At 41.5% G+C, this 21,289-nt stretch overlaps 1 protein-coding gene across 1 annotated transcript in view; it reads left to right on the top strand.

Moving 5' to 3' along the window:
- CD226 (CD226 molecule) overlaps nucleotides 1-19,752 on the top strand; it is a 29,539-nt gene extending 9,787 nt beyond the window's left edge. The window contains 4 exon segments of the mRNA XM_044426277.1: nucleotides 695-1,045; nucleotides 12,493-12,595; nucleotides 13,274-13,328; nucleotides 14,980-19,752. Of these exon segments, the coding sequence (XP_044282212.1) occupies nucleotides 695-1,045; nucleotides 12,493-12,595; nucleotides 13,274-13,328; nucleotides 14,980-15,096 (626 nt within the window). The 3' untranslated portion in view covers nucleotides 15,097-19,752.
- The last annotated feature ends 1,537 nt before the right edge of the window (nucleotides 19,753-21,289 follow it).

Here is a 21,289-nt window from a genome sequence, read left to right as displayed (position 1 = left end):
GGTGTTCTGAAACAAGTGCTGCCATCCAGAAAAAAAAGAACGGTAACCTGAAGTATCACAGATAATATTCTACAGGGCAAGAGGAGATGTTTTACCTGTGCTTTGTGTCTGTTTCTCTGAGCACTACTGGTTTGCCTATTGTTCAATGGAGCAGAAAACTGTGGGTTCAATAGAGTGGTTTAGTGTATTGGAATGCAGGTCACACTTCTGCCTTGTATATGGCTTCTCGAGCAATTTGTTTTTCTTTTAGTCTCTCCAGTTTGTTTTCTGGAAATGGGTTTTTAACAACTGACGGGGCACCATGGCAGCTATGTTGAGACTGGGCAAGCCCTCTGCCTATGACAACCATTATGTGAGAAAACCCATAACACATTTCAAATAATCCCATTGACCCAAAATGTTTGGGAATCCTGAATATATTACTTTTGGAAGAAAACACACTATTCATAGCTTCTCTAATTTTAATTTAACTTCTTCATTTCTTTGAGATGAGCTGATTTGGTGGTTATAGATAGCTCTTTAGCTTCCTGTTGTTCCAGAGGAATGTAATGACTGACCTTTTACATTGTCCAAGACATGACCTACCAGGGGTGGAGGCAGTCTGATATGTCAACAATTATAATTATTATGTACAATTTTTAATTAAAATATCTTCTTTCACTCCCCTCTCCCCACTTTTCTTCTTTTTTTGCAGGGGATTTTGATAATCACACATCGTTGCCTCATATGATAAATACTAAACCAGGGGAAAATGTCACCTTTACACTTTCGTATGAACCTAACATAACAGTGAATCAAGTGATATGGAAAAGGATCAGACCAGACCGTATGGACTTCATAGTCTGTTGTGTTAATTCTAATATGCCAATCTATGGTTCCGATTACCAAGATCGTGCAAAGACAGATTGTGCCATGAACACAAATAATACTTCAGTTGTACTCTGGAATATTACAGCTTCTGACTCAGGAAAATACCACTGTTCTTATACTGGAGCAAATGGCCGCAATGCCAGTGGCTGGATAGAACTGAATGTTACTGGCAGAGGTAAGTTGATGAAAGTATACTGTTAACTCTGAAAAAGAAATATTAAGTCCTACCACTGCTTATTGGCATACTAACCATTTTATTGTTGTTGAGATGTATGTAAAATTGCCCATTGACTATTACCAAATATTCATTTTAAAAGCACGAGGAAGACAAAGGAGAAAACAGTGAATCTTGCTTGTTTTTGTTGCTAGTTGCAAAGTCACATCCAACCCATCGTGACCCCACAGACAACATTCCTCCAGGCCTTCCTGTCGTTCACCATCTCCCAGACTCTACTTAAGCTCACACCAACTGCTTCAGTGACTCCATCTAGCCACCTCATTCTCCGCCGTCCTCTTCTTCTTTTGCTTCAATTGCTCCTATCATTTGGGTCTTCCCCATTGAGTCCTTCCTTCTCATTAGGTGGCCAAAGTATTTGAGTTTCATCTTCAGTATCTGGCCTTTTAAAGAGCAGTCAGGGTTGACCTCCTCTAGGACTGACCAGTTTGATTGCCTTGCAGTCCAAGGGACTTGCAGGAGTCTCCTCCAGCACCACAATTCAAAGGCCTCAATCCTTTGGCACTCAGCTTTCCTTATGGTCCAGCTTTCACAGCCATACATTGCAACGGGGAAAACCATAGCCAATATAACTATAACTTTATGCACTTTTGCTGGCAGGGTGATGTCTCTGCTTTTTAGTATGCTGTCTAGATTTGCCATAGCTTTCCTCCCCAGGAGCAAGTGTCTTTTAATTTCTGGGCTGCAGTCACCATCTGCGGTGATCTTGGAGCCCAAGAAAATAAAATCTGTCACTACTTCCTTTTCTTTCCCATCTGTTTGTCAGGAAGTGATAGAACCGGATGACATGATCTTAGTTTTCTTAATGTTGAGTTTCAAGCCAACTTCTGCACTCTCTTCTTTCACCAGCATCAAGAGGCTCTTTAGTTCCTCTTCACGTTCTGTCATTAGAATGGTATCATCTGCATATCTGGAATTGTTGATATTTCTCTTGGCAATCTTAATACCAACTTGTGATTCATCTAGCCCCGCCTTTCTCATGATGTGCTCTGCATATAAGTTAAATAGGCAGGGCAACAGTACACAGCCTTGCCAAACTCCTTTCTCAATTTTGAACCAATCAGTGGTTCTGTGTCCAGTTCTCACTGTTGCTTCTTGACACACATATAGGTTTCTCAAGAGACAAATAAGACGGTCTAGTACTCCCATCTCTTTAAGAACTTGCCACAATTTGTTGTGATCCACTCAATCAAAGGCTTTAGCATAGTCAATGAAGCAGAAATAGATGTTTTTCTGGAACTCCCTAGCTTTCTCCATGATCCAGCGTATGTTGGCAATTTGTTCTCTAGTTCCTCTGCCTCTTCAAAACCCTGCCTGCACTTCTGGTAGTTCTCGGTCCACATACCGCTGGAGCCTAGCTTGTAGGATTTTGAGCATAACTTTATTTATTTATTTTATTTATTAAAACATTTTTATGCCGCCCCATTCGCTGAAGCCTCGGGGCGGCTTACAACAATAAATTAAAGTAACATTTTAAAATATATACATTAAAATAAAATACAAATATACGATATAAAACATACAATATAAAACAAGCCGCCCTGGCCAGATAAAATTCAATAATATTAACATTTAAAATACTGCTTAAATAAAAAGGTCTTCTCCTGGCGCCGAAAAACAAATAATGACGGCGCCAGGCAGACCTCTCTGGGGAGCGCATTCCATAACTTAGGCGCCACCACTGAGAAAGCTCTCCTCCAAGTAACCACCCTCCTAACTTCTTCCACGGAGGGCTCCCGGAGAAGAGCCTCTCCCGCCGATCTCAAGGGGCGGCTGGGCATATATGGATGTAAGCGCTCCTTCAGGTAACCAGGACCCAAGCCGTTTAGGGCTTTATAGGTCATCACCAACACCTTGAATTGGGCCCGGACTTCAATAGGAAGCCAGTGAAGCTGACAGAGAACTGGAGTCATGTGAACATAACATCCAGTCCCCGTCAGCAGCCTGGCAGCTCTATTCTGAACCAATTGAAGTATCCGGACCGTCTTCAAGGGTAGCCCCACGTACAGCGCGTTACAGAAGTCAAGACGGGAAGTCACCAACGCATGTGTCACTGTCGCAAGGCAGTCATTCTCCAGATAGGGGCGCAGCTGATGAATCAGCCGAAGCTGGAGGAAAGCGCTCCTCGCCGCTGCTGTCACCTGAGCTTCCAGTGAAAGCTCCGGGTCGAGGAGCATTTCCAAGCTGCGGACCTTGTCCCTTAGAGGGAGTGCAACCCCGTTCAGGACAAGGTTCAATTCACCCTCTCCGAAGCCTGATCTGCCAACCAAAAGGACCTCCGTCTTGCCTGGATTGAGCTTCAGTTTATTGGCCCTCATCCAGCCCATTACCTCGGGCAGGCACCGGTTCAGCACAGCCACTGCCTCACCTGGGTTGGTGGAAAACGAGAGGTAGAGCTGGGTATCATCAGCGTACTGATGGTTCCGCAGCCCACACCTCCTGATGACCTCTTCCAGTGGTTTCATGTATATGTTGAACAGCAAAGGGGACAAAATGGACCCCTGTGGTACTCCATGGCATAGCTGCCATGGCGCAGAGCCATAGTCCCCCAGCACCACCTTCTGGAACCGGCCATTGAGATAGGAGTGGAACCACTGCAAAGCAGTGCCTCCGACCCCCAGTCCCGGAGGCCCATCCAGAAGGATACCATGGTCGATGGTATCGAAAGCCGCTGAGAGGTCCAGGAGAACCAACAGGGACGCACTCCTCCTGTCCTTGTCCCTGCACAGGTCATCGTACAGGGCGACCAAGGCAGATTCAGTACCGTACCCAGGTCTGAAGCCGGACTGCAATGGGTCCAGATAATCAGTTTCATCCAAGAGTGCTTGGAGTTGTCCTGCCGCCACCCGCTCTAACACCTTGCCCAGAAACGGGATGTTGGCCACTGGTCTATAATTAGTGGCCATCTCTGGATCCAGTGACGCCTTCTTCAGGACCGGTCAGACTACTGCCTCCTTTAAAGGGGCAGGCACCCGACCCTCCCTCAGAGAAGCATTAACCACTTCCAAGATCCAGGTTCCAATCCTGTGCTTGGAATCATTTGTTAACCAAGACGGCCAAGGGTCCAAAAGGCAAGTGGTGGGACGTACTCGTCCAAGCACCTTGTCCACGTCATCGGGCCGCAGTAACTGAAATTCATCCAATAAATCTGGACCAGACGGCAGCGTTGGTGTCTCCTCTGAAACCTCTGAATCAATAGTGGTGTCCAGTTCGTGACGAATCTGAGCGATTTTCTCCCTGAAATGCCTGGCAAAGTCATCACAGCGGGCCTTTGAGGGTGGAATCAGGTCTTCCTTTGGACCTGGACGAACCAGGCCTTGCACCACTCGAAAGAGCTCCTCTGGATGGCATTGTGAGGAGGCAATGGAAGTGGAAACGAATCTCTTTTTCACCGCCCTCACTGCCACAGCATAGGCCCGATACTGGGCTCTTAAGTGTGTTCGGTCAGATTATCCCGTGATTTCCTCCACCTTTGCTAGCATGTGAAATGAGTGCAATGGTGCGGTAGTTTGAACATTCTTTGGCAGTGCCCTTCTTTGGAATTGGAATGTAAACTGACCTTCTCCAATCCTGTGGTCACTGTTGAGTTTTCCAAATCTGCTGGCATATTGAGTGTAGCACTTTTACTGCATCATCTTTTAGGATTTTGACTAGCTCAGCTGGAATACTGTCACCTCCACTAGCTTTGTTGTTGCTCAGACTTCCTAAGTAAGGCCCATTTGACTTTACATTCAAGGATGGCTGGCTCGAGGTCAGCGACCACCCCACTGTGGTTATCGGGGACGTTACGCTCTTTCTTTTATAGTTCTTCTGTGTAATCTTGCCACCTCTTCTTAATCTCTTCTGCCTCTGTTAAGTCCCTGCCATTTTGGTCCTTTATCATGCCCATCTTTGCATGAAACGTTCGCTTCATATCTCCAATTTTCTTGAAGAGATCTCTGGTCCTCCCTATTCTATTGTTTTTTTTCTATTTCTTTGCACAGTTCATTTAAGAAGGCGTTCTTATCTCTTCTAGCTATTCTCTGGAATTCTGCATTCAGTTGGGTGTATCTTTCTCTTTCTCCCTTGCCTTTCGCTTGCCTTCTTTCCTCTGCTATTTGTAAAGCTTCCTCACACAGCCATTTTGCTTTCTTGCATTTCTTTTTCTTTGGGATGGTTTTAGTTGCTACCTCTTGTACAATGTTGTGAACCTCCTTCCATAGTTCTTCAGGCACTCTATCAGATCTAATTCCTTAAATCTATTTGTCACTTCTACTGTATATTCATCAGGGATACGATTTAGGTCATACCTGAGTGGCATAGTGCTTTTCCCTACTTTCTTCAACTTAAGCCTAAATTGTGCAACAAGAAGCTCATGATCTGAGCCATGGTCAGCTCCTGGTCTAGTTTTTACTGACTGTATAGAGCTTCTCCATCTTTGGCTGCAGAGCACAGAGTTAATCTGATTTCTGTGTTGACCATTTGGTGATGTCCATGTGTAGATGTCCATGTCCATTTCTTGGGTTGTTGGAAAAGAGTGTTTGCTATGACCAGCATATTCATTTGACAAAATTCTGCCAGTCTTTGCCCTGCCAAACTTGCCTGTTATTCCAGTTATCTTTTGGCTTCCTACTTTATCATTCCAATCCCCCATGATGATAAGGACGTCATTTTTTGTGTTATTTCTAGAAGGTGTTGTAAGCACCTGGTTCATAGAACGAGTCAACTTCAGCCTCAGTGGTTGGGGCATAGACTTGGACTATTGTGATGTTGAATAGTTTTCCTTAGATTCGAATTTAGATCATTCTGTCATTTTGGAGATTGTATTCCAGTACTGCTTTTCCTACTCTTTTATTGACTATGAAGGCTACTCCATTTCTTCTGAGAGATTCTTGCCTGCAGTAGTATACCTGATGGTCATCTGAATTAAATTCACCCATTCCTGTCCATTTAGTTCACTGATTCCTAAGATGTCAATGTTCAGTCTTGTCATCTCTTGTTTGACAACATCCAGCTTGCCTTGATTCATAGATCTTACATTCCAGGTTCCTATAGTTCTTTGCAGCATCAGACTTTCCTTTCACCATCAGATACAGTGGAACTTGATCCATTCCAGGACTCTGGTCGTGACCCAAATTGGTCATGAGCCAAGTCAAATTTCCCCAGTGTAAATAAGGTAATCCCTTCTGTAACTATTTCTTTTACATCACAAAAATTTGAAGCGGGTGTGCTGGGGTGGGGAGAGGGGTGCTATCGTGGGTGCACTTGTTGGGGAGACAGGCGTGATCATGGATGTGCTGGGGGAAAGGTGGGCATGATTGCGGGTGCTCTGAGGGGGTCTCCTGTCTCCCTCCCCCCCAGTGCGCCCTCGATCTTCACCCAATGTGGAGTTCACGACCTGAGGCAAATTTTTTTCAGAAATTTCTGTTTGCAACCCGATTTGGTTGTGAACTGAGGCGTTCGTGAGCTGAGGTACCACTGTACATCCGTAACTGAGTGTCCTTTCAGCTTTTACCCAGTCGCTTCATTCTTTCTGGCACTACTAGTACTAGCCTTCTGCTCTTCCCCAGTAGCACATTGGACACCTTCTGACCTGAGGGGCTCATCTTCCGGCATCATATCTTTTTGCCTTTTGGTACTGTCCATGGGGTTTTCATGGCAAACATACTGGAGTGGGTTGCCATTTCCTTTTCCAGTGTATCACATTTTGTCAGAGCTCTCTGCTATGACCTGTCCGTCTTGGGTGGTCCTGCATGGCATAGCTCATAGCTTCATTGAGGTACGCAAGCCCCTTCGCCACGACAAGGCAGTGATCCATGAAGGAGGACAGTCTCAAAATTAACTAGTGGAAAAAAGGACACTTTGGGATGTTTTTGGAAGCTACTTTTTTATAGATAGCCAAATATGAAAAAAGAAACCAAAATGTGTGTTTTCGAATGGTGGTGGAACACACAACTCACAATGAAGATATGTTAAGACTTGTCTTTTGAGAAGTATAAATGAAATATAGGCGGCTCAAAACAGATGTGACCATGCATTTTTCTAATGAATACCTTTCCCCATAACCATCTCTTCTAGATGCTCCTTGGATGCAATGCAGATAATATCTGAATGGGACTTTTGACAGCATTCCCAGCCTAGTGGCCTCCAGATGGGCTGGGTATTTGCATACAGTGCAACTGGCAAATGCCTCATGCTAATTTATAACCATAAAACCAAAACAACATCAACAACAAAGTAACTAAAAATAAAAATAGAGCAATAGAAGTTTCAGAATAGTATAACATTACAATCATTAAAACAATGAAGAGTCATAAACTCCCAGCAAAGTTAGATTCTACTAGTTGTACTTCAACTCATTTGGAGAGGACCAGGTTATAGACAGCTGCCTTAGACCTGGTCAGATTCATGGTCCATCTATTCTGATATGGTATATTCTAACTGGCAGTAATGCCACCTGATGTCAGACCACCATCTTGCTCTGATACCTGAGATCCTTTTAACTATTTGGAGATGCCACAGATTGAAACTGGGACTTTCTATATGCAAAGCTATGCTCACGAAGTTACAGCTTTTGTTCAGGAATGCATAGGGCTCTTGAGCCTTGTTTTGGATCCATTATGTTCTGTCTCATTTCATGTGAAATCTGGCTTTTCTGAAAGGCCTGTATGTAATTTTATCTTGTTTTTTTTTTACTGGGCTTCTATTCACTGCCTGGAAGAGGTGAACAGAAAAATTATCACTGTTCTTTCACCTAGTTTACATTGATGTCACCTCCTTCCTCGATGCCCTCCTTTTATTTCCCTTTCACATTTTCTGTACACTTCTCCACCAGTAGTGGGAAAGAAGGGAAGCAGCCCAGCTAAAAATGGAAGGAGATCAGCTTATCTAGTTTAGCATTTTGTTTACACAGTGGCCAGCACCCTGGCTCTGCTAAAACCACAAACAGGATGCAAGTACAACAGCACCTTCCACTCATTCTCCCCAGCAGCTTGCATACAGAGGGACAGTGTCTCTAATACTGGAGAAAATATTTAACCATCATGGCTAATTCCCTTTGATGGCCTATAATCCCTATCTAAAGCTGTCCAAGTCGGTGGCCATCACTATATCTTGTGGCAGCAAATTCCATCATTTAGCGATGTACTATGTGAAGAAATTATTTTCTTTGCCCTGAATTGCCAACCATTCAACTTCATCAGATTTCATATGAATTCAGCCTGTTAGCACTGTGGTCTCCAGTTGGTTCACTGATACATCTCACCCTAACCCTAACCCTAACCCTAACCCTGGGCTGCACCACCTAGATTTAAGTCCAAGTTCAATCCCCTGGGCAGTTCCAGGACCAGCTGTGCTAAGTAGAGTCATTTAGAAGACTGAGAAATTTAACCTTTTTTTTGGATGGAACAGCCCTCTATCCAGGCAATGCAAGGGTAATTGAGGTCACACTTTACTACAACACTTCATCCTTTAGATATTTTCCTGATTTCATTTTCTAGCTGAAGTTTAAAGTATTTTGGAGACAGGGATAACAGGTGTCCTCAATAGAAAATTACTTACAGAACCTGGTATTAGCATCCACATTGGTCCTAAGGGTCCACACCTTTTAAAGTTTCAAATTTGTTTGACATTATGCACTCTTTGATGCACAGACTGACATCTCTATTTAATGTCATTTCCTGTACTTCCTATGAAGTTTGTATTTGGAAATGACCATATTCCACTGTTGGTCTCCATCCTTCCAGGTCCCAATTGTGCCCTTTATACCTAGATTAATGAAGTCAGACTCCAAACAGCATACATGTGAAACTGGGGATTTTGGGGAGCTTTTTGAAGCAAATCTCACAGCTTTATTTTATATGGAACAGTATGTGTCTTTTCTGAAACTGCTACTTTGGAGACTGTGGATTTCAGCCGGCAATTTGGCTTTGCAAAAATATTCGCACACCCCTTAACTTGTCCATGTTTTGTTGTATTACAGTCTGGAATTGCAAGCTTACAATACCAATTCAATACATTTTAATTCTAGAGTGTAACACAAAACAATGTAGAAAAATCAAAGGATGCAGGTGGTCAAGGCTTCTGCAATGCACTGTATTTAGCAATATCTAGATTTGGCTTCAAGGACCATACAAGTATATTTCTCAGTGTGGCTGATGAAAGATTGCTGGTAAGGTTGATTATCCTGAAAGGAAGAAAAATATATTTCTGTATTTTGAACACAAGCTCTTCAAAAACACTTATCATTAAGGTTGTGCCACATTAAGTGGCATGTTCTCCAGGTCCGCAGATAATGCTTGGATGTCTGATGTAACACTGAGTGCTTCCAACTGAGTGATAGGCATGGGAGAGAGCAGAAATCCAGGCAAAAAAGGTAGAATGTTTGAAAACTCTTCTTGTGGCATATTTTAATTGAAAAACAAACATCTGGGAGAAAACCACATCAGAACTATGACCTCTGTTTGGGCCCAAAGCTCCTTTGCTTGGTCTTGAATGTTCCTCTGTGGTTTTTCACTGTCACACACCTGTTCCTATGCTGTCTATACACTTAGGAAACACTGTTAACCTCTCTGTAGCAAGGCACATAACAAGCATAACCACTTGTTAGGTTTTAGTGTGTTGTAACTGTCGAGTCTGTCAACATTTCTACCAGAGGCCTGAAGTCAGGTCAGTGAAGGTTGAAGCCATTCACCCACAACATTTTTGGAATCCTGTGTAGAAGAAACAGCAGTATAAAATGACTGCATTTTCCGTGAGAATTCAGAAATAAAACCAAGCTGCAAAACACGTCTCATGTTCTATCATCTTATCGCCCCTCCTTCCCTGCCCACCGTCCCAAAGATGCAGCAGATATGAGACAAGTCATGAGTCTCTGACTTTTACATCTTGTTTCTTGGAAGTTACAGGCATTACTTTACTGTTGATAATTAAGCTAGACTTGAGGAAGGGGGCCATCAGTCAATACCCAGACTATGAGAGTGCCCGGAGACTTTTGTTCTTCTATGAGCATGTTTTTTCCTGCCTAGTTTTCCTCTCCAACAGACTTAAAGGAGACCTTAGAAGCACTGTTAATTCACTGGTGCTCAACATGTTATAAAAGAGAATAACAAAGTAGCATTCTCTTTGAGATGTGAGAAGCACCTGCCCATGTGAAAACCCTTATCCCAACTGAAACAGTCCCTTCTTCCCTCCCTTTGGAAAAAGATGATGACCCCACCATCCAGAGAGACTCCTGCTGCTTGAGGGTCAGGCAGTGGGAACATTGGAGGGTTCGTAACTGCTCTGCACACTTTGCTTGTCACCTCTTTACAAGGTGAAGGAATGCCTTCTCAATCTCCTTCCCCCGCCTTCTGAAAGTTTCTTCCTTTTTCTAGCTGGGTTGGTTCTTGCACTCTGTCTGAGAACCTTCACTAGGTAGCCTTGAAACTCTCAAGTCATTTGCACCGCTATCCTGCTGCCTTCTCCCAGAATTGGGTGATTTGAGCTGCTGTGGCCGCAAAGCATTCAGATGCTGCATTCACTAACATGACCTTGAGGAGATCAATGTTCACTGTTCCTTGCCCTTATTTCTGAGACTGCAGGAGGTGAACATTAATAATCTGCTTTACCTAGCTTTTCTGAGTATGACTATGATAAGGCCTTTTGGCAGTGGTGTTATCCTCCCTAAATCATAGAGATTGTGATCTCTACATATAAGGTGTAGGATAGAGTATTTCAGAGCATGTCTCCTCTTAGTCATTTTTGAAAAGAAGAAAAGCTAACCTTTATGAAGGTGTGGATGGCTGTGGAAGTTTCTATTTTGAACCAGACTTCAGATACCATCTCTTAATAAAAGTGCAGGCTTTATTATTTGTCCTCAGTATGAAGTCCTAAAATGCTCAATATCTTGCTCTCTTCCAACATGACAATCTGGGCAAGGAGGTTGTTTTTCCTTTGTGGGTGTTATGGATACTGAGTGGGCATGAGATGTGTTCTTTGTCTAAAATCTGTTCAAATGAGGCTGAGATGGTGAGCATATTTTGAATCCTATCAGTGATAGAGGACTAATATTCTGAAGGACACTGCCCTCCTTGCCTTCAATGTGACTTTGTTCATTGCCAAAGTACTATACTGCAAAGTTCTAAGGTCAATGAGAGGCTCTTCAGAATGAGTAGGGTAGGATAGGGAGATCACAGAAGAACACAGAGCTATAGTTACTCACATACCACAACAATTTACTTATTTCAGTTATAGAGGTGTGCAAAAGTGTTTTCTTGAAATTCTCTGCTATATTTGTAGGTACAGAAATTGGAGGGACAATGACAATTAGTGTGACCTGGAGAAATTCTCCCAACAGTTTCTATTATAAGCATTCACCATAGACAAAGGATGCAGTGCAGCTTCTTTCTTTTTCTAAAGGTATATTGCACAACAAAACACCTACAGTGGCAACAGCATTTATTAACTGTGTTGAAACCCCAGGTACTGTTTTGCATCCCACATAACCATTCTGGGTATTGGGAGAAACTGGTTAAGAGGGTTTCCCAGACACACAACAACAAGAAAGATCTTCTGAAAGGCCAATCCACTGCAGTTCCACCAAGTGTCCTGTTGTGTACATAGCCTCAACTGCCAGCTATTGACTTGTTCATGGTTCCTCTAGAACAAGCACTTCATGGTTGCATGTTTGGCATTCCAGAGAGAATGGCAGCTAATTGTCTAAGGTAAGCCATTGTCTCTAGCCTGATTTCCTGACATTGTCTTGGGATGTAACCCACTGAACCAGAACTAAGCTCTTCAAGTTAGACATCAGAGTCATGCTATTTTGGAGTTCTTTGCAGCTTAGGCTCATTATACTAGCTTACCATGTTGCAATTTGTTAGACCAGGTGAAGTGACTGAATTACTTCATTATCGTCTCACAGTTGTTGGAAATTTCTAACATTTACTAGTTTTTACTTGACTTGAGTTTCAGCAATTCCAGTTAAAATTGGAAGTGGAGCTGAAAAGGACACAAAAATTCAAGAAATTAAAAATACGATTTGTGGGTGTAACTGCATCTCTCTCTCTCTCTCTCTCTCTCTCTCTCTCTCTCTCTCTCTCTCTCTCTCTCACACACACACACACACACACACACACACACACACACACACAGATGCACACACAACACCCCCCCCCTACACACACAAAACTGACACATATTTGAGCATTGGCTCAGGGCATATTAACTGCCTGAGTGCTGTCTATATCGTTAATTGTTGTGTCAATATTTGGTTAGCGTTTAATTCTTAATATTTTTAAAAAATTGTTAGCCATCTTATGTGATATTTTTGGTGGAATAGTAGGATGAAAATTCAATAAAGAAATAAACTTATTGGAAAATTGCATTTTTGAGTCATACTGATAATATTTACCTTCTTTTCTTTTTAGCTGCTTTCGATTATAAGCATCATATATTTTTCATCGCTGGATCTGCAGCGTTGCTATTACTAATAATCCTGGCCATTGTTGTGATGATTCTTCATTACAGAATGTAAGCAGATTATTCTGTAGTAGTAAGCAAGAAGTATGTGCTTCATATTTGCATTCCCTTTTCACTTCTTGGAGGTTGCTAGGTTCAGACTTCGTTCATATTTGGCATAGAAACACTGAAACTGAAAGAGGGAGGCTTATCCTTCCATTTGCTGCCTGGAAAAATCATTCCCTGGTTTTCAGGAAGGAGGCAATTGCTAGTGGGCTGAAAACAGCTGCAAGCAGGCTGGCTCAGGCCAAGATATTTGGTTCCTTGAGACAAGGGATGCTGTGTATGCCACTGCTCATACACATTCCACTTACCACCACAAATAGGTAGGAAGTTACTACTGCTCCCTCAGCGCACATCTGCTGTCTGAGATGCTTGCCTCATCCTCCCACGGCAGTCCTGCTAGCAAAGATGAAAACAGAACTCAAAGCTTTCATCTGCTAGCAGGTAAGTGAATCAGGATGATGTAACTGGTGTCCTGCAATAGCAGGGGGTTGGACCCAATGGCCTTCTTGGCCCCTTCTGACTCATGTATTCTGTGATTCTGTGAATCATTAGGCACATATTTAAAATGTGGATTTTGCCTAGATTTTGCGCAGACTTGTCAGATTTATGTTAATATTTCAAAATTCTCAAAATCTTGGTCTGGACAATATAACTAACAATAACACCCCCTTTGTGTGTTACCAGAAAGAAGAGGAAAGCACTTAAGCAGATGAAAACCTATTATGCTTCTAAAACACTGGTAAGCATAAATGTAAACTCATGCCACTTTAGAAAATTTCCTTTTGAGAGAAATGTTTTTAATGTGCAATGGGTCGAATTCAATTGCCCATCATCTTTTCTGCAACTGCCAAGTTACTAGGATTTAATAGCTTTTACGTTACTAGCTTTTGGGCTGGAAAGTCTGTGAGTGACTACCTTGTTTAGAATACAGTGATGCATGACAAAAACCAAACCAATGTGTTTCGGGCAGCTGAACTGATTCACAATACGATCTGCACTTTGAAAGGGAGCAGTTTTTAAAAAATTGACTTCAAACTGATCAGAGGTAATTTTCTTTAAGATGTTCACAGACCAGGTGTTGCTCCAATATGATCCTAACATGGAGTCATAATTTTCCAGTGTTTGTGGGTCACAGACAGAATGTCATACATTGTTGTTTTCATCCCTCCGGGGAAAGCCTCGGCTTAGCTAATCCTGTTTTATTCATTTTACCATGTGCATAAATGCTCAGCTTTTGATGCTTGGCTGGGGCATATCTGCACAGCTCTATTAGTCTGGAGGGCTGAGGATTTGGCTTTCTTTGTTCAGCCTTTTCATTTCAAGCAGTGGGGGAAAGGGGGGATCAGCTAGTTACAATGAGCATCTCTGTTAAGCACAGCTGATTTGTGCACAGTGACAGATGGAGGATATGCAGGGAATCTTTTGGGTACAGTGATTTGGAGTATCACTAGGAAATTATTGTTAATAACTCAGTCCTGGGATTTGAGACATACATTTTACTGAAACTTGCTTATCATTTCACATTTCAAAGGTCCAGGACAATGCAGATAGTTTATGTTCACAAACATGCAAATAGCTTGTAGGAATAAATGCATAGAATGGAGTTTAGGCCAGAGGTAGGAAACCTGGGGCCTTCCAGAAGTTTTGCCCTACAACTTCCATGATCCCCCACCAGTGGCTGTGCTGGCTAGGGCTGATGAGAACTGTAGGCCAAAACCTCTGGAAGACCACAGGTTGTCCACCACACCTTCGTGTTAGGTTATGCTTTAGGATAGTTAAAATGCTCTTACTTTTGACACATTTCCAAAGACTTGTTTCAAACATCATGTTGTGATGATGCTTTTCCAGAAACTTTTTTTTTCTTGCTGGTGAGGGCAAATGAGACAGAGGATAGTGAATGTAACTAGGGATAACAGTACTCAGAAGTAGCATCCAGGAGAAGAAAATGGTACCAAACAGCATCCAAATGAGAGGTGTGTTTGGTGACATCTCAATTTTTCTGGTATTCTGTTTGACTGTCTCAGGTATGATCAAGTATATTAATTCCAGAGCAAGAACTGAAGAGTATTTAGTGTAACTTTTGTGCTGTTCAGGCAAAAGGCAACTTGTTAGTTCATCTTTTCTCATTTTGGCACATGTGAACTAGACTATGGCTTGGGGGAAGGAGGTTGGAAGGTTCTCCTGGATTCTGTCCTTCATGAACCTTTCCATCTTTGAATCTGAAAAAACAGTTTCCAAAACACACAGATGCAACATGCCAGTGCAATGTCCGTGCCTTAAAAGCAACCCTCGGCTTGTTCTGTTTGGTGAGTGATTGCCATCATTGCTGAATCGTTGTTCTTCATGGCCATCTTCTTTTTTTTTCTTCTTTTCCCTCATCCTCACACCAGAGTGGAAAAACAGGCAACGGCATCAAAGTAAATTCAAGCACAGAATCTGGGACAACAGAGGACCAAATCTACGTCAACTGCAGTGGTTTTGCTCACAGACGCAATATGCACATGTGAGCTTTTGCCTTCTATGTGAATGGGACATATCTCTGGCACAACGTTGTTTGTGCTGATGGGATTTTTCCCTCTCCAGTGTCCTTTCACTCATTCAGGACTGAAGAAATTCCTCACACACATGCACAAAATAGAAATGTGTGAAAATGTTAGTGACTGAGAAGGAGAAAACAAGAGCTGTTCAAAGAAGGCCAACTGGCTTTCATGGAACTGTACATGTTAGCAAAGCTGCTCTGTTTTGAGTCTGAAAATGAGTGCACTGAAAAGAGGAAAGATGAGAGACTGAAAAGAGCTTGGCATTCTTATAGCAATCAAGCATTTACCACATCAAATGTCACCTCCCCCATATCACCTTAAAGGCTGACAACGTTGTGAGACTGCTGTTGGGTACTGGAGATAGATACAGATGCCTGGACACAATTTAGTTCACAAAAGCTCCTTCTGCCCTGAATCATGCACCATAGCAGACTTTACTTCCCATCCTCATAAGATGCTTGTGCAGGCCTTCAGAGAATGGAGAGCAAACAAGAAGATATCAAGTCTTTGTTTTTGTGTAGCACAAGGGAAAACCAAAACATGCAGCCTTCCATTGCCAAATTTTAGATAGCAATTACTGTTAAGGCTTCTTTATGATTAAAAATAAATAATACAAATTATACTACGTGAGCAAATGTGGGAAACATGTACATAAGAACAGAATACTCCTTGTGTGTACTCACATAAGCTACTTGGAGGTATGTAGAAAATGGCAGAACACACCAGTGAAGAAAAGCAGAGACAGGGGCCCAAGAGTAGGCAATACTATTTGCAAAAACCTCTTTTGAGGCTCTGATGTGGTAAACCTGTGGCTCTTTGGCACAAGATGTTTATGATAGCTAATGCTGTGTGCACTCTATAACATATACATTAGCATTCTGTCCCCAGATAATCATCAATGTGTAGCAAGAGGAGCTGAATCTTGTAGCCTGTATAAACTGTGCAAGGAAGGAGATTTGCAAAATGTATGGTGCATTTCTGGTTGCTTTTCATCATTGCATTGATCATGGGTTTACCCACTCATTGAAATCTTATTTTATTACCCCACTGATTTCTAACGTTCCAGTAACATTGTCTGTGCAGATTCAAGCGTACCACATCGAGAGCTAGACTTGTTTTTAAAAATAAAGACCTCTGAAGGCAACAGGTTTTCCCTCTTTCTCCTCTTGCCATTTTTTTAACGTCTTTTGAGCATTTCCATGGAACTGCAAAATACATATAGCACTGGATATAGACACTCGGAATGAACTTGGTGCTACAATGATCTACTTAGTTTCTATTGTCATGACTGTATTCGTGCCCACAGGACAGAAGTTATTAGAGCCAGTTTGGCCCAGTCCGCTTTCAACGAGTTAGAGTCTGGAAAAGAAGGGGCCAGGAAAGACTGGTATTTTCTTTGTTAGAATCAGTTCAGACTTGGGATTCACATGGGTGCAATCTGATGGGTGTTCCATGTTGACGTTGGTGTGTTAGAGTTGGATCTACTCTTTACCATAATGTTTTGGATTTCTCAGGTTCTTTCTGCAAATGAGATGGTAATCTTATTTTCAGAACACATTAGACAGAGTTAATTTACCAATAACTGTTGTTACTTTCTTCTCAAGAGTTATTTCTTTCTCAAACATGATGACTTACGTTATTAAACCTTAGCTCTTTTGGTTTGTGTAAAAGATGACATGAGGTTAGCTGCTTGCAACTAAATGAGTATTTTAGTTACAGCCTCCAAAAGGCAATATTGTTTTGAGTTGCAGGAATGCTTTTCTAGCTATTTAGTCTTGCAACTGTGGCATTGTGCAAGACAATGTCTTATATTTCAGTGACATCAAAAAGAACCACAAGATTAAGGAACTTCAAAACCTGTCACAAGCAAGAAAACAGCAAACTTATGCTTATTTGAAGTGTTTAAACGTTCACCTAATCATAATATGATTAGAAACCATCTTTTCTGGCAGTTGTGGCCTCTTAAACAAATTTTATGGGGAGAGGGGTTATCAGTCAAAGAACTCAGGAAATAGAACTGTTTTGGCACATGATCCATATTACTACTGTAATGGGTTGATCACATTATTATCAATTCATCTTAAATGGGGAAGCAGAAGAAAACCCACTGCACTACTGAGCTATGTACAGGAGTTTCTGCTGCTAAATACTGTTGAAACGCCAACACAATGGCTCTGATCTAGCTCATTATACTGCACAGGGCTCTCCATGCGTACCAATGTGGAGTTCCCCACACACCCACTTCCATGCTAGACACAGTGCTGTGGGCTTGAACATTTTCCATTACTTTGCCAGTTTCCATGGAAATATTTCCATTTCTGAAGTTCTTTATTAAGAATGAATGGGTGTCATTTTCAAACACAACATTTGGCAAGTTTAGTGGCTTAAAAGTATATGAGTACTGTCACCACATCGTGCTCAGTCCTTTGGTTGCTAAAATGTATTTGTTGTCAACAGTTATTAGCACCTTGGTTTGTTTTTCATAAATTTAAACAGTGAAGGAAGTGCATGCTATTGTCTTTATTTCCTCCAATAAACATCTACATAATGTAAGATTTAAATCACATTTATCTTTCCCCTCAAGTGAGGGCAGACCTGCCATGGTCCCAAAGCTGCACCCTTGGTTTGGATTCTTGTACTTAGGAGATCAAATCCTAAGCATGCAGATAGCATGTAGGGCCTGGATGAAATGGATCCCGCAGAGTCACCCAAGTCCCTGCAGATGGGCTTCCCAGTTTGTGCTGACACAGCTTGGATCTTTACAGCTTCCTTTGAGCTGCCAGTCTGTTTACCTTTGCAGCACAGCCCAACAATGCCGTGTCTTGTTTACAGATGGGACAGTGATCATTTCCTAGATGGATATTTGCACTTCCTGTTGCCCTTCATAAGAAGTTATGACTACTAATTTGTGTGCTACCCAATTGGAACACTCATGATACTCAATATTTTTGATTCTGATAGTAAGAGAATTTTCCATTGGAAGAAAGTGTGCATATTGTCAAACAGAGGATGTAATGAATTACATTGGGCTTCAATTGCTTTTGTGTTTCTTAAATCATTCTGTTCTGCACCTAGTGAACATTCTTTGTATCTCAGATGCTTCAGTGTTGTTTTGTCCCAATGTCTGATCTGGGGATTGTGGTGGAATCACAGAGCAAAACTTGGTATTTGTTTAACTGGTTTAATTCAAATTTCATAAATGCTTTGGTTCACAGGGAAAACTGGATCATCACATCACACAGCGCAGAAGAGCATTGTACTTAATTCTTTCCATTAATAGAACAAGAAACAACAGTAAATGTACCATTCAGTCAAAAGAGAGCATCGGTGAACAGCAGCTGAATGCCGTTTTAAAACCATTAAAAACCACCTCTGTCCCACACACATTAAATTACTTATTATCCATGATACAAGTGAAGTTTGTCTCTCCAAGAAGTATGTACGGACTACTGTTTTCCCCCAAAATAATTAGCTATGCTAAAAATGGGGTTCTAAGAGAATCTGACTCTTCAAATGAAGTTCACTAAAAGGGAAGGAACCACCCAGACCTTCACCAAACATAAATAAATGATTAAAGAAGCAAACTAACATGGAGAAAGGAGAGGGGGGAGCTCATTGATGACCACATTGTTCATAGCTTTCTCTTAGGACCTCAGAAATGAACAGGAACACAAGAAGACTGGAAGAAAAAAATGGGGGGGAGGATGATTTGCATTTTAACCACTGGGCTAAGTGGTTAAACAGCAAAATCAGGCAAGGCAAAGAGGTAAGAAGTGATTTATCTACCAAATGTCCAGCAGTCACACTTTATAGTACAGAGAAAAGCACACATTTTAACTTTAGTTCAACCTGAATAACTATTGGTCCTAGCTTTTTATTATAGTCCATTCAGATTATATTCCATTCCAAATCCTTTTGCCACACCAACAATCCTGTGACTTTATAAATAAATGAAATGAAACAAATTAGACACAGGCTGTATGTTGCTTTGCGGTCATAGCTAATAACTATGTTTTTACTCAAATGTACGCACTGGGGACCTGATGTGGGTGGACTAAATTGGTTTTATGACTTCGTCCTCACTGTGCTCCTGATCTATATCAGGGGCTCTGTGCCTGCAAGTTATATTACCCAAAACGTGTAACGTTCTGCAAGGTACACAGTACCCTACACATAATTTGGAGTAAACAAGAAGAAAAAAGGATGTGGTTTGTAGCAATGTCTTTAAATTAATTTGTGGCTTACTTTACAAAGTAAATTATCCCTTACTCTCATTTATAGCCATATATATATATATATATGCTTTTATTGGGATTGCTCTTATTTTTGATGAAAATAAGGTCTGGCCTCTGAGGTGAAGGAAGAGTGGAAAATCCAGCCATCTGGACATAAGCTGTTCTAACAGCCTCCAGTCTGTTGAGTCATTTGCAGTGCAACCCTGTGCATGGCTACTCAGCCGCCACCATGCAACAAGGTTTATTCCCAGACTGCAGCCTAAATCTGGAATACAGAGGTGAATTCTACACAGCACAGGATCTTATGTGTCATTGACAAGAAATTGGGAAACGTCATCACTTGCAGATTTCAGTGATGTTTTATATTTTATGTTATAGATGGACTGTGTTTGTATTTATCTACTTCCACATGTTGGAATAACAATTTGGTTTTATGATATCAATAGAAGCAGTTGTGCTGATATCAGGAACAGGCTTGCAGATAAGTACAAAACATTGCAGTGGTGCATCCCTGTGGCTGTATCTATGAAACTGGGGCTTGATCAGCTGGTCCGGCAAACTACTTGCAGTGGAAGAATCGTTACTCACTTGGGGATATGGCAAATTGCAAAATTGCATTAGACATGCAGTGTTGTGCATTATAGAAGCCTCAGATCAAAATGCCAAGATTCATGCTAAAGATAGCTGCGATTTGTGCTTTTACTTTATCTTATTTGTCCTACACATTAGATCCTGGTGCACATGTTCTGTTTTCTTTTGCAGTACATTCATCTTGAATACTTGAACACATTCTTCCAAGGCCTTGTAGTCTTTAAGATACTGCACACATAAGACAACCAAAGAATGTCTTTATTGGAAACAAATACTTGCACACAGTTACTTTATGAAATGTCTCTTCTATGAGATATACTATGACTAATAGTTAAAACATTTCTGCAGAGCTGGTATGCACGCACACACATTGGTGAATAACTTTGCATTGGTGCTATTTATGCTTTTTTTTTTTTCTCTTCCTCCTCCTGCTTCATGGTTGTTGTTTTTCTTTGCTAGATTGTAGCTGAAATTTCCTTTTCCTAATCTGGAGCTACTTTAACCTTATGTATGAGCAGGGGGTAGACAGGCAGAATTGCACAGACCTAGGGTACAATCCTATGCATGTTTAAACAGATAAAAGGCCTATAACTCCCAGCTGTACTGCCAGGTGTGTTGGGAACTGTACATCTGCCTAAACATGGATATATTTTTGCATAATTTATGCAATATAATTCTAGACTGCAATTCCAAGCATAGTTACAAAGGACCAAGCCTCGCTGAACTTAACAGAACCAGCTTCTGAGCAGACAGAGTTAGGACTGCAGTACTGACTCTTCTGAATTAGTGTACCCAATATGCTGCATCAGTACACCAAGTACAGTATAATGGGTAGCTTTTCTTTTGCTAATAAACCCTGCTTGGCTGCTAGCAGTGGAAGAAATAGCAACAATTTGGAATTACTGGAATGCAAGTATAACATGCATGGCTACTCCTATTTCTGGAATGCAAAATCATTTTTAATATGGGGGCATGGTTAGATTCCTTTTTAATTAAAGGAATGCTAATATACACAAACTTTAATAAACATGCAGTGATTAACTACTTGTAGCACTTACTCCAAAGCAGCCAAATTAATACACAACATGTATAACCTCTCTGTATTCGCTAATAATGGCATTAGTTAAAATACGGGGAGTTTTCCTGCATAGGAGGATTAAGATAATGCAAGCATCAGGCTGTTGTAGATCTGGTCTCATACACAGAATATTCTGGAACCTGTATGCCAGGTAAGCCTGTGATCTGATATTTAAACTGACAGATGCAGCTAGCTCCCCAAAAATGGCATCCCTTGCTGGTTGTTGCACTTTGGCAACAACCAGGAATAAGTAATT

Source organism: Varanus komodoensis, unplaced genomic scaffold, assembly GCF_004798865.1.
Source record: "Varanus komodoensis strain SLA01 unplaced genomic scaffold, ASM479886v1 scaffold17, whole genome shotgun sequence".
Classification (NCBI taxonomy): domain Eukaryota; kingdom Metazoa; phylum Chordata; class Lepidosauria; order Squamata; family Varanidae; genus Varanus; species Varanus komodoensis.
Note: the sequence above shows the minus strand (reverse complement) of the source record. Positions and strands in the feature narration are given on the sequence as shown.